This window comes from Bombina bombina, chromosome 2 (assembly GCF_027579735.1).
Source record: "Bombina bombina isolate aBomBom1 chromosome 2, aBomBom1.pri, whole genome shotgun sequence".
NCBI lineage: Eukaryota > Metazoa > Chordata > Amphibia > Anura > Bombinatoridae > Bombina > Bombina bombina.
This window is the reverse complement of record NC_069500.1, coordinates 1,029,261,974-1,029,280,277: the sequence shown is the minus strand read 5'-3', so window position 1 is coordinate 1,029,280,277 and position 18,304 is coordinate 1,029,261,974. Positions and strand designations below refer to the sequence as shown.

Sequence of the window (18,304 nt, the reverse complement as noted above, 5' to 3'; positions counted from 1 at the left end):
CTCCTGCCCGCGTGTGATTGGCTGCGCGCGGCCATACGCGCCCCTGTCCGCCTCAGCTTTAATAAATCTAGCCCTAAGTCTCCAAACTAGCAGACAATAACATGAAGCATTATCAAGTTTCCCTACCTATGCATGAGGACTTTTTTGCAAAATTCTGTTAGTTTCTCTCAAAGAATATAACAAAAGTTGCACTCAAGCAGAAAATAGCATTAAGATAAAAGGATACTTGTAGCCTTTCTCCTATTTAATAAGGAAAGCCTTAAGTGAATTACTCCATCAAATAAAATGAAATAGGGAGATATATATTTCTTAAGGTTTTTTGCAGTAGTAACAAAATGGAATTAAACAAAAGATATTGCTTTTCATAAATTTGGCAACGTACAAATATTTAACTGATAAAAAACCCTCAGCAGGAATGTGTTCCAATATAAAAGATGTTTCTGTGCGAGACTATAGGGGTATTACAGGATAGTGGAGAAAACAAATAGGATTACAGGGTTTAAACCTAGATGGATTTAAAGTAAACCAAACAATGCAATAGCTAAGCCTCTTCTTTTTAGGTGGAAAAGTCACAATTTGTCTTTAATTCTCTAAACGGCAGTGGCAGTTCTAGTAGGTGCTGGGGATGCAGTGCCTTTTATTACTGTGGCACCCCCAAACCTCAGTTACCTGCGGTGTACTATTTACTATTGTTTTTAAATGTTCAATGCTCTAAGGAGAGAGGTAAAAAAAAAGTAGACAATGGATAAAATATAAATCTTTACACCCCTACATTTTTATGGTCTAGAACAGGGGTTTTCAAAATCTTAGGCGATGGGCCTCCCCCCTCTGACGAAGCTTACAAGACCGTGTCCCCCTCATAATAGATGTTACTTTATTTATTTATTTTAATATTTATTGTTCGATTTAATTTGGGGAATTTATATCTGATCCAGGGTTCACACACAGCTGCTCAACCAAAAAAGTACTTGAAGAGTGTTTCAATTTGCACTTTGTTACTCCTGTGTTAAACTGATCAACAAAAGCGATTTCAACCTCATTTCTTCCTGCCACATCCCTCCCTTTGCCTTATTCTACCACAAAATGGTGTCATCGTCTGTTGTTCTTGCTGCTTGTGGTTTCCATAAGTAAGTGACTCTGCACCTCCCCTTATATGCTCTAGCGCTACCTGGTGAAGCCCGACTCTCACTTTGAAAACTGCTGCTCTAAAATTTTGGTCTTCAAACCTGTCCTTGGTAATCCTAAAAATCTGGCCTGAGGACAGGTTTGAAAACCCCTGGTCTAGAAAAAGCAGGTTTCACTGGGACAAATTTTAGTTTTAGATATTTATTTAGATTGGCAATATACAAATATTGTCATTTTTGTTACCAATAGTCCTGTAACCTGCATAAACGTTTGGAATCATGTAACTGGAATTTATTATTGAAAGCAGTATGGTTTGGCATAATATTTGGATAGTTTTTAAGGGAAGATTATAGTCTGTCAGACTGTTACTCTAATCCAGTGCTTTCCAAACCGTGTGGTGTGACACATTAGTGTGTCGGCAGCAGTGTGTAGGTGTGTCCCTGAGTAAGGGCAAATATTTTAAAATTTTCAATTTTTTTTTTGGTTTCTGACTTTCCGCCTGCCTGCTATGCATATCACGTAGTTGACACGTGATTGATACCTAGTGGGTCACAGATCATCTTAACCTATTGGTACGGCTCAGCGGGAACTGAAACTATTCCCATTGGCGGCTTTGGTGGTAAAATTGGCTCCTGATTGCACGTTTAGTCTCCTCGGCTTGTGACTGCACGTGTAGTCAGTGAGTGGGGCAGCAGTGTGTTTGCAGCGTGGCAGTGGTCAGTCGGACTCGCAGAGCTCTGAGGGCAGCAGCTTAAACGCTGAGCTGAAGTCAGAAGTCAAGGTGGGATTTTTGCAGCTAGTTCCCAGTAGTGCATTGCTGCTCCTGCTCTTGATATATGGATAGGAAGTGGAAGCTTTAAAAATGCTTGATGATAAAATGCGAGTGTCTTTATCTAATATCCCACTAAATATTCAGAAACTGTGTTCATCCCATCAACCTCATACATCCCATTAAAATAGTAAGTAGCTATTGGTGTTATTAAACTTTTTTTAATTCTTGCACATACATACTGTTACTTGTAAATACATGTTGTTATTATATCATTTATGTTTGTGTCCGTATCTCTTAAAACAAGTTAGTTTAACCTCATGTTTGCAAGTACAACTGAATTACTGTGTTGCAAAATGATGTAGGTCTAAAAAGTGTGTCACCAACATAAAATTTTTGGAAAGCTCTGCTCTAATCTCTCATTTATAAAAGTGCCATAAACAGAGGAGACAACAGGCTGTTAAACCAAGAAAAACCTAGGGCAGCACCCATTACATAACGGAGATAAACCCTTTTAAAATGTAAACAACTAATATAAATGTGGATCTGATAATCCTCATCAGGCAAACCTTTGGTTTGAATTCATCATTATATGTATCATATGTTTAGTGCTTAATGTCCCTTTAATGAAAATGTATGGCTCAAATACCAGTGTTTTTTATGTAACATTTTTTCATTTGGGATCTTAAAGCATATGAAACTTTGTTTGTTTATTTATTTATCTGCCTGATGGATTGTACTTTGCTATATTTTTTCCAAGTTTAATGTAATCCGATTTTCATTTCTTTTAGATATATAGTTATGCAGGAAAACAGAATGTTACATTTATTTTGAGGTACCGTATTTTGTTGAGTGTAACTAGTTTGTTTTTTTCTATATGTTTTTGTGGGTTTTTTACTATATGTTTATCGTGGTGTAGCCGTGCCACTCTCCATATTGAACTCTGCAGCACTAGGGGTGTTGTAATTAAGTCTATTTCCTCTAGTGTTTACCAGATTTATCATTGCCTGAAGCAGTGGCTGCTTCTTCAGTGATACCATTTTAGTTGAACAATATAGTAATAAAACAAGGCGTTTCACTGCATACTTCAACACCTCAGATGTTTCTTCTTCAGGCTTTTTGTATTTTGTTTTGGTTCAGCAGTTTTGCAACCAGTGTTGGCTATAATTTGTGGTTGCTAATGTGACTGGAAAGCTAAATACCAAGGGTTGTATTAGTGCTGGGGACCATTTTCTACTGACCATTTCCACTAATTGTATTTTTTCTTTCTGACAATCATTGTCCTTTTTTTTTTTTTTTTAGCTATACACATTTCATCTCCATTTGATTGCACTTCCTTCAACTACCCTAGGGTTTCAGTTTGGTCACGTGACCTGATAGGCTTGGCCAAGCATTATTGAGTAATGTATGTTGCTGGCTAGAGCACATTTGCTTGTGAGCTTTGGGTCATTGTTTTGTTGCATTATCCAAGCTCTTTTTAGCTTGAGGTCATGGACTGCTGCCTGACATTCTTCTGTAAAATGTCTTGATACATTATTGAATTCATTATTCTCTCAAGGATTGTGAGATCGCCAGGCCCTGAGGCAGGAAAGCCACAAACCGTGATTTTTCCCTCCATCGTGCGTCACAGTTTAGGTGAGGTTTCGGCGTTGGTGTGCAGTGCCCTCTTTTCTCCATGCAAAGTTCGACTTTTGTCTCATCTGTCCACAGCAAACTTTTCCAGAAGTGTTGTGGAACATCCATGTGGTCTTAGGTAAACTTGAGATGTACATCCCTAGGTGTCTTTTGTTGTTAATTCTTTTATTTTTTTCTCATCTCTTTCAAAATTGCACCTTCTGCACTTGGAGTGATCTTTGAAGAAGCCCACTCCCAGACAGATTAGCAAAAGTCCTGAATTTTCTCTATTTGTAGACAATTCGCCTTACTGTGGATAGATGAACACCAAGGTTGTTATGATTGGGATCAAGGGATAGTTCACACTAACCAATCTTTTCTTGAGAAGAACAGATTTGTCAGTAACCAGGCTTTGTGTGCCTTTATTTAAATGACAACAGAACAGTGCAACCCTCACTTCCAATCTAATCTCCCTAATTGAAACACCTGACTCCAAATAACTTTTGGAGAAGTCATTACTCAATGTATTCAATAAAAACATGAAAAGTACAACTGTTTGTGTGTTATTAGTTTAGTCATATTCTGTTTGTCTATAATTGTGACTTAGCTGAAGATCAGACCATATCAAGGTAATTCCAAGGGGTTAGCAAACGTTTCCCAGCAACTGCATACATTTTGAACTGTATGTATAATCCTCAATAGACCATGAATCTGGTATGCTTTGGCATAGATAGTTGATAACATTCCACCCTCTAGTTAGTTAATCCTCTCAGAATCTTTCTTCTCATGTGTCCAGCTATGTCCTACAAGCATTGGTTATGTGTAGTAGAACAATTTTGCATTTTAATTCATTATTTATCTTGCCCACTTTTCAATTAATTTGACTCTGAAAACTTAGCAAGGTTAACCCTGCTATATATCTTTCTCTAATTGGCTTTAGCTGATAACAACTACAAAACAATGCGTCTAAAACAATAGCATTGTTGTCTGCAGACTTAAGACCAGATTGGCTCTGCCTAATAAGGCAACGGGTGAGTGGAGTATGGCTATTAAAAAACAAGCAAGCAAAATGTTTATTTTTTAGATGCTTAGACTTGGCTGAACTATGGCAACACAACAGAAATGTCTTGTATTTAGAAGGTGTTTAATGTCTTTATTGTCCCTTTAAAAGTATATTGAGTGCATAAATATATCAAGCTTATTAAAATATGTATTTGTAAATAACCAGACCATATTACAGTATTATTGTTTGCATACATCTAATCTTATTATTATTATGCTCACAGTGTTAAACAATATGTCAACATTTTAATTTTGATACAAGTAAACAACTTTATATTAGACATCTATAAATTGTGCAGGCCACTTTTTTGCTGGTAAGTCTCATAGAATTGAATCAGTGACTGCGGGATTCTTGGTGTAACAATGGACAAAGCTTGGTCAAAATGTCTTCCCATGATGCACTGAGCTTGAATGTCTTCCTGAAGAGCAAGAAGTGCAGCTTCTCTGCATACGGCTGTAATCTGTAATGGTAAAAACATTTGCTTTCATTAAACTGATCCTATTGTACAAGAAAGTGAAACATTTCATCTGGAAATTGACAACAGATATCTCGATTTAGTGTTGTAAATGAATCACCAATGACTCAAAGAAGTGGGTTACAAAACAATTTAACAGTAACCAGTTTCACACATAGTTTTAGTTTTCCTAAAATGAAAGATCTAATGAATTCAGAATAAAACAGATAAATACGATGTGTATTATGTCTAGAAATCTGCAATTTACTTTTTATATTTATTTTGCCAGTTTTTCTGAAAATGTACCATGCAAATTGTTGTCCCACTGTGTCCAGAGAGATTGAGGTGTATACTGCAGACTTTAGAGCCTGACACAATTTAAACAACTTTCCAATTCATATCCGTTTTCTAAATAAGCACAATCTTTTTATATGCAGACTTTCTGAGGCACCAGCACCTACTGAGTATGTGTAAGATTCACAGAATATATGTATGTGTATTTCGTGATTGGCTATTGGCTGTCACATGATGCAGTGGGAAGAAAAATAAAACAAACTTTGAAATTTGTAAGAAAAAACCTGCTACTTATGTGAAATTCAAAGTGTTTTTGCATTGTCTATTTATTATACATTTATTATTATATATACCATAAAGTGTGACCGCACCACCCTTTCTAGTTAGTGCGCTCAGGCACGGGATAAAGTCCGGTCAAAGACTGAATAATAGTACAAAATTACAAAAATCCCAGCCACTGAGTCTTAGAGTCAAAAAGTTTTATTCTTCAACAAAAGATATGATCAAAATTGATCTTTCACAAAAAGCAATCATGAGTATCAAGGAAACATCAGGTGTAAGTTCACTCAAATCCACACATACCCCATCCACCAAACACATTCGTACTAACCCTCAGCAAAATAAAGAAAAACATCAAAGAAAAAACAATCATCAGAAACAAAATTTGCAATGTCACTCCCAGGGCGTCCCCAGAGAGTGAATGTTACGACACCACCCACTCAGGACCTCAAAGGATCAAGAACCATTGCGAGTGTCCACTCAATCTTCAACTCTGTAGTATTATATTAACCAAGAGTGTCTCATATTAATTGTGGCAACTCCCAAAACAAGAATGTCTCATTCGTTATAGAGCCTCCAGCTGTAACAATATGTATCTGTTTGAAACCATCAGCAATTTGTCTACTTGCCACTATATAAAGGTGGTCACAGGAGATATGAAATATTATGGTATTTGTAATCCATCATAGTAAATGCTGGTAACGGCTATAGTGACAAATCTTGTAATTGTTGAAATCTTTTGGTTCAGATGTCCCTTTAACCTGACGTGCTACCGGCCATACATTATGTTGCGGGGAGCTGTGAACGTACTAACGGCCCAAACACACACCCTTTTCACACTTCACTCACGGTATTGTGCACTGTCCCTTTATAGCAGAGGATATATCACACTCCACATTTTCCTTTTCACCAAAACTGCGAGTATCTCATACCCTCGTGGCAGTTCGTGACCATTAATGTGTTGTGAATGTGTTGTAAACAAAGCAAATGCTTGAACATTGGTATTACCTCCTTCAGCGTATATGAGTATATGTCGGTAGTGCCGTGAGACTCTCTGTCTTCAGTGTGGTTTCTATTGGCCCCCCGTATGGGTATCTAGTCTCACCTCGCAATTTCTGTGGCTTAGGTAGCACGATATCCAGGTAACTGTGGTGGCGTCTCCTCGTTCCGACGCGCGTTTCGGGACTCCGCCCCTTTCTCAAGGAATTTGCAGGTAATGGGGTGGAGGTGTGACTTAAATAGAATCAATAGTAATCTCATTGGCTACTCGCATACACACCCCCACTCTAACGTCACATTCTACACTCGTGTTTGTGAAAGCATTGCTGAGATAGAAAACGAATGAATCTAAGACTCACGAATAGCTGGTGATCGCTGCCGAGCAGGTACTAAATAGGCTCCACATAACTCCCCAGTGAAAATATGTCAATATATGACACCTTCAAGATCCAACCGCTGTACTTTCTCTGTTCAGGGGATTATAAATGTATGTATATAGAGGCATCCGCGGCAATTTTCAATTGTAGCTCTGTATCTGCCATCAATCAACGTACCTTACACGAACCATTCCCTCTCATCAGTATTCCGCGCACAGCGTGTTTAATCAGTATAAGTTAATATTTCATATTGAGTGTAATTTGTTCAATACCGGGGGTCCCGCCACGGGATATCCTATTTGTGTGAAACATTAGGGAGACTATATGCAGTCGGTTAAGGCAACGCATGTCTCAAAGGCCCTCTTTCTGACCCTATTCTATGCTTATTCTCACAAATGTGATATTTCTAACAAATGAATCATATAAAAGAAACTACTCGAGTTAGTGTATATCCGGACCATGTGCATTATTGCATCTTTCTGTCCAAAGAATCAATTAATCGGCTCAGACAAAGCCTATCCCAAGGGTCTCAAAGAGCCCTTTCCTACCCTATTCTATAGGGTAGGAAAGGGCTCTTTGAGACCCTTGGGATAGGCTTTGTCTGAGCCGATTAATTGATTCTTTGGACAGAAAGATGCAATAATGCACATGGTCCGGATATACACTAACTCGAGTAGTTTCTTTTATATGATTCATTTGTTAGAAATATCACATTTGTGAGAATAAGCATAGAATAGGGTCAGAAAGAGGGCCTTTGAGACATGCGTTGCCTTAACCGACTGCATATAGTCTCCCTAATGTTTCACACAAATAGGATATCCCGTGGCGGGACCCCCGGTATTGAACAAATTACACTCAATATGAAATATTAACTTATACTGATTAAACACGCTGTGCGCGGAATACTGATGAGAGGGAATGGTTCGTGTAAGGTACGTTGATTGATGGCAGATACAGAGCTACAATTGAAAATTGCCGCGGATGCCTCTATATACATACATTTATAATCCCCTGAACAGAGAAAGTACAGCGGTTGGATCTTGAAGGTGTCATATATTGACATATTTTCACTGGGGAGTTATGTGGAGCCTATTTAGTACCTGCTCGGCAGCGATCACCAGCTATTCGTGAGTCTTAGATTCATTCGTTTTCTATCTCAGCAATGCTTTCACAAACACGAGTGTAGAATGTGACGTTAGAGTGGGGGTGTGTATGCGAGTAGCCAATGAGATTACTATTGATTCTATTTAAGTCACACCTCCACCCCATTACCTGCAAATTCCTTGAGAAAGGGGCGGAGTCCCGAAACGCGCGTCGGAACGAGGAGACGCCACCACAGTTACCTGGATATCGTGCTACCTAAGCCACAGAAATTGCGAGGTGAGACTAGATACCCATACGGGGGGCCAATAGAAACCACACTGAAGACAGAGAGTCTCACGGCACTACCGACATATACTCATATACGCTGAAGGAGGTAATACCAATGTTCAAGCATTTGCTTTGTTTACAACACATTCACAACACATTAATGGTCACGAACTGCCACGAGGGTATGAGATACTCGCAGTTTTGGTGAAAAGGAAAATGTGGAGTGTGATATATCCTCTGCTATAAAGGGACAGTGCACAATACCGTGAGTGAAGTGTGAAAAGGGTGTGTGTTTGGGCCGTTAGTACGTTCACAGCTCCCCGCAACATAATGTATGGCCGGTAGCACGTCAGGTTAAAGGGACATCTGAACCAAAAGATTTCAACAATTACAAGATTTGTCACTATAGCCGTTACCAGCATTTACTATGATGGATTACAAATACCATAATATTTCATATCTCCTGTGACCACCTTTATATAGTGGCAAGTAGACAAATTGCTGATGGTTTCAAACAGATACATATTGTTACAGCTGGAGGCTCTATAACGAATGAGACATTCTTGTTTTGGGAGTTGCCACAATTAATATGAGACACTCTTGGTTAATATAATACTACAGAGTTGAAGATTGAGTGGACACTCGCAATGGTTCTTGATCCTTTGAGGTCCTGAGTGGGTGGTGTCGTAACATTCACTCTCTGGGGACGCCCTGGGAGTGACATTGCAAATTTTGTTTCTGATGATTGTTTTTTCTTTGATGTTTTTCTTTATTTTGCTGAGGGTTAGTACGAATGTGTTTGGTGGATGGGGTATGTGTGGATTTGAGTGAACTTACACCTGATGTTTCCTTGATACTCATGATTGCTTTTTGTGAAAGATCAATTTTGATCATATCTTTTGTTGAAGAATAAAACTTTTTGACTCTAAGACTCAGTGGCTGGGATTTTTGTAATTTTGTACATTTATTATTATATTCTAACATGTTTAGTGGTCCTTTCAATGCTTTAAAAAATGTATTTTGTATACAGATCTTTTGCAATGCTGTGCTTAAATAATAATAAGACAATTTCAGTGTATCCCCCCCAATAAGGTAGCCATATAGGTATTTGTTCTGGGACTACAGTAATGTTATCTATACATTTTTAAAAAGCTTCCATTGCTTTCAGGGAAACTGAGCTCAGTTATCCTAAAGAAATGCGCAAACAATTACATCAAATCACTGTATAGATCAGGGGCTGGGGGACCTATAGCACTAATGCTCAAGGTGACACCTAAAACAAATTTGCTGGCATTCCGCCTCTGAGCTACCACCATACTGCTTGTTTAGCTGGCTTACTGATTTATTTATGAATTTGAATGAATTAATGCTATGGATTACCAACTAAGTTATGTTTGTTTATATAAATGTTATGGAATTAAAACAAAATGTACTTAAAGGGACTTTCAAGCAATTTTTAAACAACGTTCAAATATACTTTTATAATCAAATTTGCTTTGTTCTCTTTTATTTGTTAAAAACTAAACTTATGTAGACTCATATGTTAATTTCTTGGCCCTTGAGGCTGCCTCTTATCTTATAGTGCATTGTAACAGTTTTTCACAGCGAGACAGCACTAGTTCATGTTTGCCACACAGATAACATTGTGCTCACTTCCGTGGAGTTATTTATGAGTCAGCCTTGATTGGCTAAAATGCAAGATTGTGAAAAAAAATTTTTTTACGGGGGAAGCCTGCAAAAGGCTTATATACAAAGTAATCACAGAGGTAAAAATTATATTATTATAACCGTGTTGGTTATGCAAAACTGGGGAATGGGTAAAAAAGGGATTATGTATCTGTTTAAACAATAAAAATTCTGGAGTAGACTATCCCTTTAATAGTTTAATGTCCCTTTATTTTTATTTAGATTATTTATGCCAATCTGATCACACAGAGTAAAAAAAAATTACACAGTTAAAAAAAAAATCAATCATGGGTTTGCTATCCCTAGTACAGACTATTTTTATTGAGATGATTGGTCTCCTTTTTATTTAATTACAGCCTTATTTTGTTAAAATGGACAGTCTACTCCAGAATTGTTATTGCTTAAAAAGATAGATAATCCCTTTATTACCCATTCCCCAGTTTTGCATAACTAACACAGTTATATTAATATACTTTTTACCTGTGTGATTACTTTGTAGCTAAGCCTCTGCAGACTGCCCCCTTATTTCAGCTCTTTTGACACCCTTTTTAGCCATCAGTGCTAACTCCTAGGTAACTCCATGGGAGTAAGCACAATGTTATCTATAAGGCACGCATGAACTAGCAGTGTCTAGCTGTAAAAAACTGTCAAAATACACTGAGATAAGAGAACAAAGCAAATTTGATGATAAAAGTAAATTTGGAAGTTATTTAAAATTGCATGTTCTATCTGAATCATGAAAGTTTAAAGGGACAGCCTACACCAGAGTTTTTATTATTTTAAAAGACAGATAAGCCCTTTATTACCCATTCCCTAGTTTTGCATAACTAACACAGTTATATTAATATACTTTTTACTTCTGTTATTACCTTGTATCTAAGCCTCTGCAGACTGCCCCTTATTTTAGTTCTTTTGATAGACTTGCACGGTAACTACATATGCGTGAGCATATCTATATGATACACATGAAATTAGCATATGAACTTCCTAAGTTTAGCTTTCAGCTAAGAATACCAAGAGAACAAAGCAAAATTGGTGATAAAAGTAAAGTGGAAAGTTGTTTAAAATGACATGCCCTATCTGAATCATGAAAGTTTAGTTTGGTCTAGACTGTCCCTTTAACAGGATATTAAATAGCATAAGGGGAAACCCTGTTAGTTACTTTAACATTGCTATAATGTACTTTGTTCCTAATTGTCCTCAGCAAGATAGGAGAGATAAGTGGAAACCTATGTTTCAACATGGAGGTACCTATTACATTATAGAAATTAAAGTACTTTATAGAAACTAAACTGTTACTTTTACTGCCTCAATGTTTAACCCTTTAACTGCTGTGCCATTTCCACACCATGTACTGAGCTGTTTTATAGTTTTAGGTGGTGCTCACTTTTAAGCCCCACTGTAAGTCATTTTTAGTGAGAAACCCATGCAAATTATATAATTTTTTTTCAGCAGACACAGCAGATTCAAACTATACCATTATTTTATGTATAAATCATGACAGGTGATATACAGGTCCAGGTGTATATTATTATTAAAATTTTAATAAACAAGGTTGTAAAAAATAGTCTGTGCTTTTTTCCCCTTCTAAACCCTGTTGTAAAAAGAAGGGGTTATCCACATATAAAAAGGGTCATTTGGGTATATGTATATAGCTTTGATCTGCATATAGCGGCTCCCATGAGTCTCTACACAAATAAATGCACAATTATTATATTTTGTTGAGCTGTTACAGGCCCAAAGAGACCCACTTCCTACAAATTGTGTGTATTTTATTTTTATTTGCTTAGACTTTAAAGAGCAGGTGATTGCCTTTCAATTGGTCTTGGGGGTTTCTAGGGCTTATAGGAGCTGAGATCGAGGGGATTGAATACTTACCCCCTCCATCCAGCTCTCTCAAGACCTGTGCAGCAACCTGGCACTTCTGGGATTTCAGAGCCTGGTGACGGCCGGGCTAAAAACCCCAAAAGGGATGCAGGGCTAAGTCTAGGGGGGAATGGGCTGTGATGAGCTCCTAAAGCACTCCCCCCAGGAGTAAGACATGTGGTTGTTATCCGCATGAAAAGATTGTACAGATGAAGACTGCTAAAATATGGCTGCAAAACACTGCTGCCATAGAGGGCTAAAGATGCAAATTTGATCATAGAAACAAATTTATTTAAAATGGCATGCTAAAGACAAACGTGCACACTCCTAAACATATATAGGTTTACTCTTCCTCAAAGAATACAAAACTAATTAAGCTTGGTTTTAAATTTACTATGCCTTTAACTCCTATATTAGAAGCTATGAATAATATTTCAGTCTTCCAACTTTCTGTAGTCCTTATCGAGTCTTTTAAGTGATAAGATTATGTACCAATAGTTTTAAAACCTACAGCTGGACCATTCTTCCTTCTGTATTGCATTGCCATAATTAGGCCTAGATTTAGAGTTCGGCGGTAGCCGTCAAAACCAGCGTTAGAGGCTCCTAACGCTGGTTTTGGCCGCCCGCTGGTATTTGGAGTCAGTGATTAAAGGGTCTAACGCTCACTTTACAGCCACGACTTTTCCATACCGCAGATCCCCCTACGCCATTTGCGTAGCCTATCTTTTCAATGGGATCTTTCTAACGCTGGTATTTAGAGTCGTTTCTGCAGTGAGCGTTAGAGCTCTAACGACAAGATTCCAGCCGCCTGAAAAAAGCAGGAGTTAAGAGCTTTCTGGCTAACGCCGGTTCATAAAGCTCTTAACTACTGTACCCTAAACTACACTAACACCCATAAACTACCTATGTACCCCTAAACCGAGGTCCCCCCACATCGCCGCCACTCGATTAAAATTTTTAACCCCTAATCTGCCGACCGCCACCTACGTTATACTTATGTACCCCTAATCTGCTGCCCCTAACCCCGCCGACCCCTATATTATATTTATTAACCCCTAACTTGCCCCACACAACGTCGCCGCAAGCTACTTAAAATAATTAACCCCTAATCTTCCGACCGCAAATCGCCGCCACCTACGTTATCCCTATGTACCCCTAATCTTCTGCCCCTAACATCGCCGACCCCTATGTTATATTTATTAACCCCTAATCTGCCCCCCACAACGTCGCCGACACCTACCTACACTTATTAACCCCTAATCTGCCGAGCGGACCTGAGCGCTACTATAATAAAGTTATTAACCCCTAATCCGCCTCACTAACCCTATAATAAATAGTATTAACCCCTAATCTGCCCTCCCTAACATCGCCGACACCTAACTTCAATTATTAATCCCTAATCTGCCGACCGGAGCTCACCGCTATTCTAATAAATGTATTAACCCCTAAAGCTAAGTCTAACCCTAACACTAACACCCCCCTAAGTTAAATATAATTTTTATCTAACGAAATAAATTAACTCTTATTAAATAAATGATTCCTATTTAAAGCTAAATACTTACCTGTAAAATAAATCCTAATATAGCTACAATATAAATTACATTTATATTATAGCTATTTTAGGATTAATATTTATTTTACAGGTAACTTTGTATTTATTTTAACCAGGTACAATAGCTATTAAATAGTTAAGAACTATTTAATAGTTACCTAGTTAAAATAATTACAAATTTACCTGTAAAATAAATCCTAACCTAAGATATAATTAAACCTAACACTACCCTATCAATAAAATAATTAAATAAACTACCTACAATTACCTACAATTAACCTAACACTACACTATCAATAAATTAATTAAACACAATTGCTACAAATAAATACAATTAAATAAACTATCTAAAGTACAAAAAATAAAAAAGAACCAAGTTACAGAAAATAAAAAAATATTTACAAACATAAGAAAAATATTACAACAATTTTAAACTAATTACACCTACTCTAAGCCCCCTAATAAAATAACAAAGACCCCCAAAATAAAAAATTCCCTACCCTATTCTAAAATACAAAAATTACAAGCTCTTTTACCTTACCAGCCCTGAACAGGGCCCTTTGCGGGGCATGCCCCAAGAAGTTCAGCTCTTTTGCCTGTAAAAAAAAAAATACAATACCCCCCCCCCAACATTACAACCCACCACCCACATACCCCTAATCTAACCCAAACCCCCCTTAAATAAACCTAACACTAAGCCCCTGATGATCTTCCTACCTTGTCTTCACCATGCCAGGTTCACCGATCCGTCCTGGCTCCAAGATCTTCATCCAACCCAAGCGGGGGCTAGACATCCACTGAAGAAGTCCAGAAGAGGGTCCAAAGTCTTCCTCCTATCCGGCAAGAAGAGGACATCCGGACCGGCAAACATCTTCTCCAAGCGGCATCTTCTATGTTCTTCCATCCGATGACGACCGGCTCCATCTTGAAGACCTCCAGCGCGGATCCATCCTCTTCTTCCGACGACTAGACGACGAATGACGGTTCCTTTAAGGGACGTCATCCAAGATGGCGTCCCTCGAATTCCGATTGGCTGATAGGATTCTATCAGCCAATCGGAATTAAGGTAGGAATTTTCTGATTGGCTGATGGAATCAGCCAATCAGAATCAAGTTCAATCCGATTGGCTGATCCAATCAGCCAATCAGATTGAGCTTGCATTCTATTGGCTGATCGGAACAGCCAATAGAATGCGAGCTCAATCTGATTGGCTGATTGGATCAGCCAATCGGATTGAACTTGATTCTGATTGGCTGATTCCATCAGCCAATCAGAAAATTCCTACCTTAATTCCGATTGGCTGATAGAATCCTATCAGCCAATCGGAATTCGAGGGACGCCATCTTGGATGACGTCCCTTAAAGGAACCGTCATTCGTCGTCTAGTCGTCGGAAGAAGAGGATGGATCCGCGCTGGAGGTCTTCAAGATGGAGCCGGTCGTCATCGGATGGAAGAACATAGAAGATGCCGCTTGGAGAAGATGTTTGCCGGTCCGGATGTCCTCTTCTTGCCGGATAGGAGGAAGACTTTGGACCCTCTTCTGGACTTCTTCAGTGGATGTCTAGCCCCCGCTTGGGTTGGATGAAGATCTTGGAGCCAGGACGGATCGGTGAACCTGGCATGGTGAAGACAAGGTAGGAAGATCATCAGGGGCTTAGTGTTAGGTTTATTTAAGGGGGGTTTGGGTTAGATTAGGGGTATGTGGGTGGTGGGTTGTAATGTTGGGGGGGGGGTATTGTATTTTTTTTTTTACAGGCAAAAGAGCTGAACTTCTTGGGGCATGCCCCGCAAAGGGCCCTGTTCAGGGCTGGTAAGGTAAAAGAGCTTGTAATTTTTGTATTTTAGAATAGGGTAGGGAATTTTTTATTTTGGGGGTCTTTGTTATTTTATTAGGGGGCTTAGAGTAGGTGTAATTAGTTTAAAATTGTTGTAATATTTTTCTTATGTTTGTAAATATTTTTTTATTTTCTGTAACTTAGTTCTTTTTTATTTTTTGTACTTTAGATAGTTTATTTAATTGTATTTATTTGTAGCAATTGTGTTTAATTAATTTATTGATAGTGTAGTGTTAGGTTAATTGTAGGTAATTGTAGGTAGTTTATTTAATTATTTTATTGATAGGGTAGTGTTAGGTTTAATTATATCTTAGGTTAGGATTTATTTTACTGGTAAATTTGTAATTATTTTAACTAGGTAACTATTAAATAGTTCTTAACTATTTAATAGCTATTGTACCTGGTTAAAATAAATACAAAGTTACCTGTAAAATAAATATTAATCCTAAAATAGCTATAATATAAATGTAATTTATATTGTAGCTATATTAGGATTTATTTTACAGGTAAGTATTTAGCTTTAAATAGGAATCATTTATTTAATAAGAGTTAATTTATTTCGTTAGATAAAAATTATATTTAACTTAGGGGGGTGTTAGTGTTAGGGTTAGACTTAGCTTTAGGGGTTAATACATTTATTAGAATAGCGGTGAGCTCCGGTCGGCAGATTAGGGGTTAATAATTGAAGGTAGGTGTCGGCGATGTTAGGGAGGGCAGATTAGGGGTTAATACTATTTATGATAGGGTTAGTGAGGCGGATTAGGGGTTAATAACTTTATTATAGTAGCGCTCAGGTCCGCTCGGCAGATTAGGGGTTAATAAGTGTAGGCAGGTGTCGGCGACGTTGTGGGGGGCAGATTAGGGGTTAATAAATATAACATAGGGGTCGGCGATGTTAGGGCAGCAGATTAGGGGTACATAGGGATAACGTAGGTGGCGGCGGTTTACGGAGCGGCAGATTAGGGGTTAAAAGTGTAATGCAGGGGTCAGCGATAGCGGGGGCGGCAGATTAGGGGTTAATAAGTGTAAGGTTAGGGGTGTTTAGACTCGGGGTACATGTTAGAGTGTTAGGTGCAGACGTAGGAAGTGTTTCCCCATAGGAAACAATGGGGCTGCGTTAGGAGCTGAACGCTGCTTTTTTGCAGGTGTTAGGTTTTTTTTCAGCTCAAACAGCCCCATTGTTTCCTATGGGGGAATCGTGCACGAGCACGTTTTTGAGGCCGGCAGCGTCCGTAAGCAACTCTGGTATCGAGAGTTGCATTTGCGGTAAAAATGCTCTACGCTCCTTTTTTGGAGCCTAACGCAGCATTTGTTTTAACTCTCGATACCAGAGTTAAATTTATGGTGCGGCCAGAAAAAAACCCGCGGAGCGTTAACAGCCCTTTTACCGCCAAACTCCAAATCTAGCCGTAAGTCAGAAAAGATAGAAGTAAATTACTGATAAGCTTTAAGTTCAGAGTTACCAGAGAGAGGTAAAATATATTCTGATTTCAGCACCCAGGCTGTTGCGTGATGGAATCCTTTCTTTGTAAGCCAAGAACACTGATAAGCTGTTTCATAGAAATTTTTTGTCTTCTTTTGCTTCTAAAGTGTTCTGCGTTGCATACAAATCTGATATATATATATATATATATATATATATATATATCTTTTTTTGCCATTTAAAGTTAATTTCTTAAAAAAAAGGTCCAGAATACTTATGCATTTTTTTCTGTAGACAACACAACCCTCTCCTATGTTGGTGTTCATAAAAACAAAGAAACAAAAAGGTTAAAGGTTTATAGATGTCGTGTATGTGCCGTTTAGTTCTCTGGACTTCAGACAGCGGAAGCCAGTGTCAGTCTAAAGACATAAGGACACATTGCTGGGATGAAAAGAGCTCGTGGGATGAAAAGAGATATTGTGGTTTTCAGTACAGCAGAGAATACAGTGATTGGTATTCCCAGTACGCCGATCCCTGTGAACCGAAGGACCAGCTAAATGTTTGCCCATTCAGCATCTTTTCCCTGTTTGTTCATTTGCTGTTGCCCTGCTTATGGTGTGCTGATGGAAGCCAAAGCAGTTTAGTCTCATTTTAAAGGGTTTAGCTGCATGTTTAGGAAGCTTTCACAAAAACATGCACAGCTTTAAGTGGCTTTGTCATGCAACAATATTACACTTAGTGCCGAGCGGCTGGTTTTTACAAGGCCAATGAAGCTAAAAATCTACACTGAATTCCTGTCTGAGCAGCAGACATTCTATACAATTTAAAGCTTTTCTTTTCCATTTCTCTACCTCCTTTAATTCAATATTTATGTCTAAAAACAATAAAAAAAAAAAAAATGAAAATTCCAGTTGCTCTCTCGATTCTATTTGCAATGCTGCACTTTCATAATGTAGTGTTATTTTTGACCTCTTCAATTCTCTTTCAAAAATATTTTTCGGTGCTGCACTGATAATTGTGTAATTTAGACAGAACTCCTGATGAATTTATTTTACTATTCTTTACTTAATTAACTAGGGTATTTTATACCTTCCCCAAAGTAAAAAAAATGTACATATAGCCCTGTCCTTAAAATCTGTATCTTCTACACAGCACAGATAAACAAAACATTTTTTTTCTTTTTTTTTATAAACTTGTACCCAAGTCTCCACAGACCGCCTCCCCATCCCAGTTCTTTTGACAGACTTGCATTTTAGCCAATCATTGCTGACTCATGAATAACTCCACAAGAGTGAGCACAATATTATCTATATGGCACACATGAACCAGCAGTGTCCGGCTGTGGAAAGCTAATAAAGTGAACTGAGATAAGAGGCAGCCTGCAGTGTCCCAGAAACAGGCAGATATTGTTTAGAGGTTATAAAGTATATTAATATAGCAATGTGGGTTTTACAAAGCTGGGAAATGTGTAGTAAAGGAAACAAAAATATTTTAATAAAACTTTAAAGGTACACTGAAACCAATTTTTTTCTTTCGTGATTCAGATACAGCATGCAATTTTAAGCAACTTTTTAAGTTACTCCTATTATCATTTTTT

General features: G+C 38.0%; 1 protein-coding gene across 1 annotated transcript in view; it reads right to left on the bottom strand.

Annotated features, from left to right (window-relative positions):
• Positions 1-4,635: 4,635 nt before the first annotated feature.
• The window catches only part of SPATA5 (spermatogenesis associated 5), a 1,265,813-nt gene continuing 1,252,144 nt past the window's right edge, over positions 4,636-18,304 (bottom strand). The window contains exon 16 of the mRNA XM_053703628.1: positions 4,636-5,031. Within this exon, the coding sequence (XP_053559603.1) occupies positions 4,855-5,031 (177 nt within the window). The 3' untranslated portion in view covers positions 4,636-4,854. The remainder of the gene's footprint in view (positions 5,032-18,304) is intronic.